Below are 5,843 nucleotides of genomic sequence, written 5' to 3' on the forward strand. Positions count from 1 at the left end.
AACCATCAAGCAGTCTCATTCCCACATTTTTAAAAGTTCTGCTCGTTTTCATTTTTCTTTCCGGTTTTCAGAATTTAACTAGACTATAGATTATAGGTACCTGCTACTATAAAAATGACCGATTTCACCCAAAAATACTTAGGAATCCACTAAAACATCAAAGATAATGAATGAAAATAACGCAAACATGTTTCCACTCCGTTTTCTTGATCTAACTCCATTTGCTCGATTGGTGGCACGAGAAAAAATATGTTAATCTAAATTTTTTTTGGTTTCCAAAGTAATATTCTTCATCTGAATCTTTAACACCGGTCCTGGTCAGCTAAATTGACCGACCAGAGCCGGTTATTTGATTTGCAAGAGGAACAGAGACGAACATGAATGGGGCCAGATATTTTCGTTGGTCCGGATTGTGCCAAGAACATGAGAACATGTCGATATGTTGTCTCGAATAGTTTTCAACTGCGACGCCCACCGCAACTTCACTGTGGGTTAAAAGAGGGCGATGTAAACGTGATCAATTCATGAAAAACTGAAAAAGGCAAATTAAAATACAATATAACTAAATAATTAATAATAATTAGCATGATAAAAAAACAAAAAAAGTGTATATTTAGATTGAGTATGTTGAAAACATTTAATTACATATGTATTTAAATCTACTCTAAACTTAAGAGTATTAAGGGAAAATAAATCGTTACAAGGAAACGATTTCATCATTACCACTTACAAACGTGCTAAAAGAATGCGCTAATAGTTTGCGCTCTTCTGCACAGCGTCTGTGGATGATTGTCGCAGATACAATCGAAACGTTACGTAGAAATAGCGCTGAAAAAGTACCTGTGACAATTAAAAGCCGGTTTTAAACATTTCCATAGAACCAAGTGGTAATTAATATTAATGGCTTTTCTCGAAGTTCACGTTCTTACAGGTAATGCAAAGACATTGACTAATTGTCAGATTTGAAATTTCCTTAATGATCCTAATAATTTATTTATTTTTAAAGGATTTTAGTGGAGATTAATGGAAGTTTCGTGATATGCATTCTGAGTAAGTACAGTTGAAATACATTTTGTACAAATTTATTAGATTTTCATTCTAAAATTTTTCTTGGCTGCTGTCCTACAAGTGAAAACCGAGAAAACAGAGCCCTACAAATAAATTTACTCAATAAAAAACTATTTTGTACATGTGAGGTAAGCCTACAAATTAATGCATTTCCTAATATACTCATACATGTTTACAAGCTCTTCAGTTTGCAATTTTCTGTTACCCAGATTAGTTTTCAATAGAATCTCTGATAGTAACCCAACTAATCAGGCTATCAATTGATGTTGTTATTTATTTAATCCAAAATTGCATTTTTATTGCTTTTATTGCCGATTTTATTTTTCATACACGATAATCCTCGACAATTTTGTTGCTCAGATTTGATTTGAGGACACTTAATTTTTCAGTTCTGGCAGCTCCTTTGTTTAACTGAACAATGGCAGAGAATCAAACAAAATTCACGTAAGTATATATAATTTTTAATAAATAGGAAACATAAAAAGCGACATAATTTGATTTAAACTCGAATAAAAATAGTATCTCTAAGTGTCACACTGAGTACTTAATACTAATTCGAAAGACAAAGTTAGGAAGTAAAATTACATAATTATAAAAAATAAAATTCAAATACTTTTAGGTTGCTTCCTAAAATTTTAAATGGAGGCATAGCAGGAATCGTGGGAGTTGCATGCACTTTTCCTTTGGACTTGGTAAAAACTCGGCTTCAAAAGCAAACCGTGGGACCGGGCGGAAGAAAACTGTATAACAGTATGTAAGAAAAACAGATTTTTAAGAACAAGCCCAATTCCACGTAGTTTTCCACTCTCAAATTTTACGTCGGTTTTGTTCTTGTTTGTTTATTTTTGCCTAAGTGCATAATAATATGTAGTTTCATTTCATTTATCTTACTTACTTTGAGCGGTTTGTTAGGCTTGTAAACTGTCCATATCGCTACTCTCAGATGGTTTCAACTGATTGATATTAAGAGCTTCTTCGGTGAACTATAATTGAGCATTTTTAAATTCGTCGAAATATTTTAACAGATTTGACGCTTTTTCAAAAATATATGTAAGCGAAGGTTTACGAGGAATGTACAGAGGTGCTGGAGTTTTAATACTCTTAGTAACGCCTGAAAAGGCTGTCAAGCTAGCTGCTAATGATTATTTCAGATTCCACTTGAAAGACGAAAACAAGTAAGTTTGAATGAAGATGCGGATAATGAAAAAACTGAAATTTTGTACTTTTCTAGCAAAATATCTGGATTTCGGCAGGGATTAGCGGGTGCCTTAACCGGTGTAGTCCATGTCTTTGTTACGACTCCAATGGAACTTTTAAAAATCCAGCTGCAAGATGCTGGCCGAGTTGCAGCAATAGAAGGGAAAATTGGTAGGGAAAAATACGAAATTGTATAAATGTTACCTATTTGTTACTTACTCTTTTCCTTATCTGAAAGTCGTCTGAATGATCAGAAAATGAAAAAGGTTTCGTTTTGGGCTTGATATTGGATTTGCCCAATAAATGTTGAAAAATTTAAATGTAAAGTTTAGAAAGTAATTCTTCATCCTCCATCTGTAGCTTCGTTCTTTTAGATCCAACAGGAGGCAAAAGCATGATTCCAACGATATCAGCCACTAAAATCACCACAGATATAATTAAGAACAAAGGTATAAGAGGGCTTTATAAAGGCCTGGTTGCAACCTGGGCTCGAGATATACCTTTCTGCATGGTGTATTTTCCATTGTTCGCTAAAATCGATTCTTTAGGGCCGAGAAAAGCGAATGAATCAGGTAAAACATATACCCCATTATGTTAACAATATTTTATGATAAAAATCCTATTGATTTTGTATCATATTATTCAATGTTTAGCTAAACAGATAAAATGAAAACTACATATAGACGTGTGAGATCTAAACTTTCAGACTTATTTTTAAATTAAAGACAACATTCAGTGTGCCACAGGTTTACGGTTCCACGGAGAAAAATGTTGCAAAGCTTAATACTTAAACTTAGATCTGAGAGAAAACTGAAAACTTAAAAACCTTAAACTTTAAACTGTGAGAAATTAAGTTCTAGAGCGCTGAAAATCTCAACATAAAGTTCCGGATTTTGCATCAGTGCGTGTGGTTTCAAGAATCGCCATCGGCCTATCGTTTAGTTCTAAGAAAAATGGATTAAAAATGACAACAGATCTAACAAAGAAAAAAATATTCGGATGAATCTTTTTCCAATCAATTCTTAAATCTTGATCAGTTAATGATTTCAAGAATTCCATGTGAAATAATTTTTATTTTTCTAGGAGATGCAAAATTTTATTGGTCTTTCTTGGGTGGATTGGCTGCAGGTGCGACCAGTGCTTTCATAATGACTCCTTTCGACGTTATGAAAACTCGAATACAATCAGTCACTAAATCTGCCCAAGGCGATAAAACATATAGCGGTGTTTGGGATGCATTTAGGTCAGTAACGATTATTTGACTGCAATCGAACAKTTTGGCAAACATATTTACCACCACAATACCCACAACGATAAATATATACAGCTATCAGTTTAGAAGATCAGTTTTCGAATCATCAGTGATTAATCTAAGTCGATACCTAGTTTTCTGCGATTTATCTTTTAGGGCTTTTTATCAGTATCATATCTTCTAGGTATTCTATATCAGTCTTTTTGATCTCGGCGCTCTTAACATAACGCCCTCTAAGTTTTTATTTTGATGTATTTATTTGAAAACAATTTATTCTGAAAATATAAATGAAATTTAGCAAACGTCTAGAGTTTATAAACTGAATTCCCGATTACCAAATTGAGAATAAAACAACATAAATTACCCTAAATTTATCATTTTAAATCTTCTGCTAAATTAATCTTCTCACTTAATCGCAAATATAATATAGTGAGTTTTGAGTTTTACTAAATAAATTAAACCATTAAAAGGGCGAATTCACTACAGTTCTTTTAATTCATCGCTTTTACTACCCTTAATTAATTTTCCTTGGTAGCGCCTAATTGCTGCGAGTTATCTTAGCATTTTTCTATTTAGCAATTATTATGGAACACATATATATTTACCTGTTTTATCCCATGTGTATAATTCTGTGTACGTTTATCATCAAAATACTGTTTAATTATGGTTTAATTGGCTTTTACTTTACTGTTTAAACAATGTTCTTAAGAACAGATTTTTCGTTCTAAATTAATAGAAATCTAAAAGTAAAAGGACTAAAATGGAAAAAACACTAATTTTAGTTTGGTTCCTAATCTGTACACATATTAGTTAGCACATAATTGTAATTGACGATTTTTTGTAGAGATATCCTGAAAAATGAAGGCATTACAGCGTTTTTCAAAGGTGGAGCATGCCGAATTATTGTTATTGCGCCCTTATATGCCATTGTACAAGGAGTCTATTTTATGGGAGTAGCAGAAAAGCTTCTCGGTATTGAAAAAGATTCAAAAATTACAAAAAAATCATAGAAATAAATAACAGAATAAAAAATCACTTAAGTATATAGTTTTCTTTCACTTTCAAATAGATGTTATGGATATCAATATATTTTATGCACATAGTTTGGATAGTTAATCATCATTTTTCAATCCAAAAAAGATTACTATAACAGCATTTATAAAAAAGGCGATTGAGAATAAATTTATCACCTAATTATAAATAAAAGAGAAAAGGAATTAATACATTTTATTTATTTTCTTTCCAAATCACATCTCCTTTTACTTTAGAGCCTCTAATTATACTTAGTTATCTGGATTATAAACATATTTGTCTTTATGCAATTCATATCTTTTATGTGTTTTTTTTTTCAAGAAAATGGCTCAAAATGAGCTGAAATTAAACTGAATTTAAATACACAATAATGTTGATACTCATTGGGAAATACTACCCAAAGCTGACTACATTTTCCAATTAATACGAGAACTAAGTTAATAGTAGAAGGAAGGAAACCCTCACCTTGCAGAATGTGGAAAGAAATATCACCGGAAGTAACTTGGAAGTTAGCGAATGATGAAATTAAAAAGATTTTTTTCTTTATTTCTTGCGTTCATACATTTAATAGCGACAGTGTGATATATACCTAGCAACAACAAATTTAAAACATGTTAGAAGAATTATCAAATTATACTTTTTGGGAAAAAAATAATTTGAGCTGAAAGTGAAAATGTTCTGTTTTGAGGAATATGATGGTAAAAAAGTTAAAAAAACTTCACGTAAGATCAGGATTTATGAATGTTTTCCTGAACTCGCATCATTGAAAGCGATGGAATAATTAACTTGATCTTCACACGAGCTCTGGCATCCTCTTTTGCCAGATTGTTAAAAACGCTTTCAAATTCTGAACTTTAGTTTGAATTTCGTAAAGTGAATGATGAATGAGGAAATTTACTTTTAGTAAGAAGTGGAAATTTTTCACAACTGATGTCTCATATAAGAAATACGCAGTTTAAGGCTCTATCCCTAGATGACAACTAGAACTTCATTACTCACCTCGTTCTCTAACAATGAACCCGAAACTAACAGCGTTTTTGAAAATCCGCAGTAATTTCGGATTACTGTTCTTTGCATGAAAACTAAAAATATATGTAGAATAATGTTTCATATGAGCCGTTTTCCTTGTAAGTGGTGTTTTGCATTTGAATAATTAAAAAAATATGGATACATACATACATTATTACACTCATTTGTAATTTTGTATTTTTAAATATTAAATTGATCTCAATTAATAATGTAACCTTTTTCAAATTGTGATTAACAAAAATTTATAATTTTAATAACATCGAAA

At 31.4% G+C, this 5,843-nt stretch overlaps 1 protein-coding gene across 2 annotated transcripts; it reads left to right on the forward strand.

The window, feature by feature from the left end:
• The first annotated feature begins 640 nt into the window (after positions 1-640).
• Positions 641-4,558, forward strand: LOC109543666 (mitochondrial glutamate carrier 1). 2 transcript variants are annotated; one of them, XM_048668721.1, is made up of 9 exons: positions 641-1,050; positions 1,130-1,196; positions 1,458-1,512; positions 1,688-1,822; positions 2,094-2,243; positions 2,300-2,436; positions 2,640-2,837; positions 3,349-3,508; positions 4,362-4,558. In XM_048668721.1, exons 3-9 carry the CDS (start codon positions 1,487-1,489, stop codon positions 4,525-4,527), a joined length of 972 nt encoding a protein of 323 aa, XP_048524678.1. In that variant the 5' UTR covers positions 641-1,050; positions 1,130-1,196; positions 1,458-1,486; the 3' UTR covers positions 4,528-4,558. The 2 variants fall into 2 exon arrangements, with proteins under 2 accessions (XP_048524678.1, XP_019769047.2); XM_019913488.2 differs by lacking the exon at positions 1,130-1,196 and having other exon boundaries at positions 644-1,050.
• Positions 4,559-5,843: the final 1,285 nt, after the last annotated feature.

Source organism: Dendroctonus ponderosae, unplaced genomic scaffold (genome assembly GCF_020466585.1).
Source record: "Dendroctonus ponderosae isolate FM_Combo_2020 unplaced genomic scaffold, Dpon_F_20191213v2 Dpon_F_20191213_712, whole genome shotgun sequence".
Classification (NCBI taxonomy): Eukaryota; Metazoa; Arthropoda; class Insecta; order Coleoptera; family Curculionidae; genus Dendroctonus; species Dendroctonus ponderosae.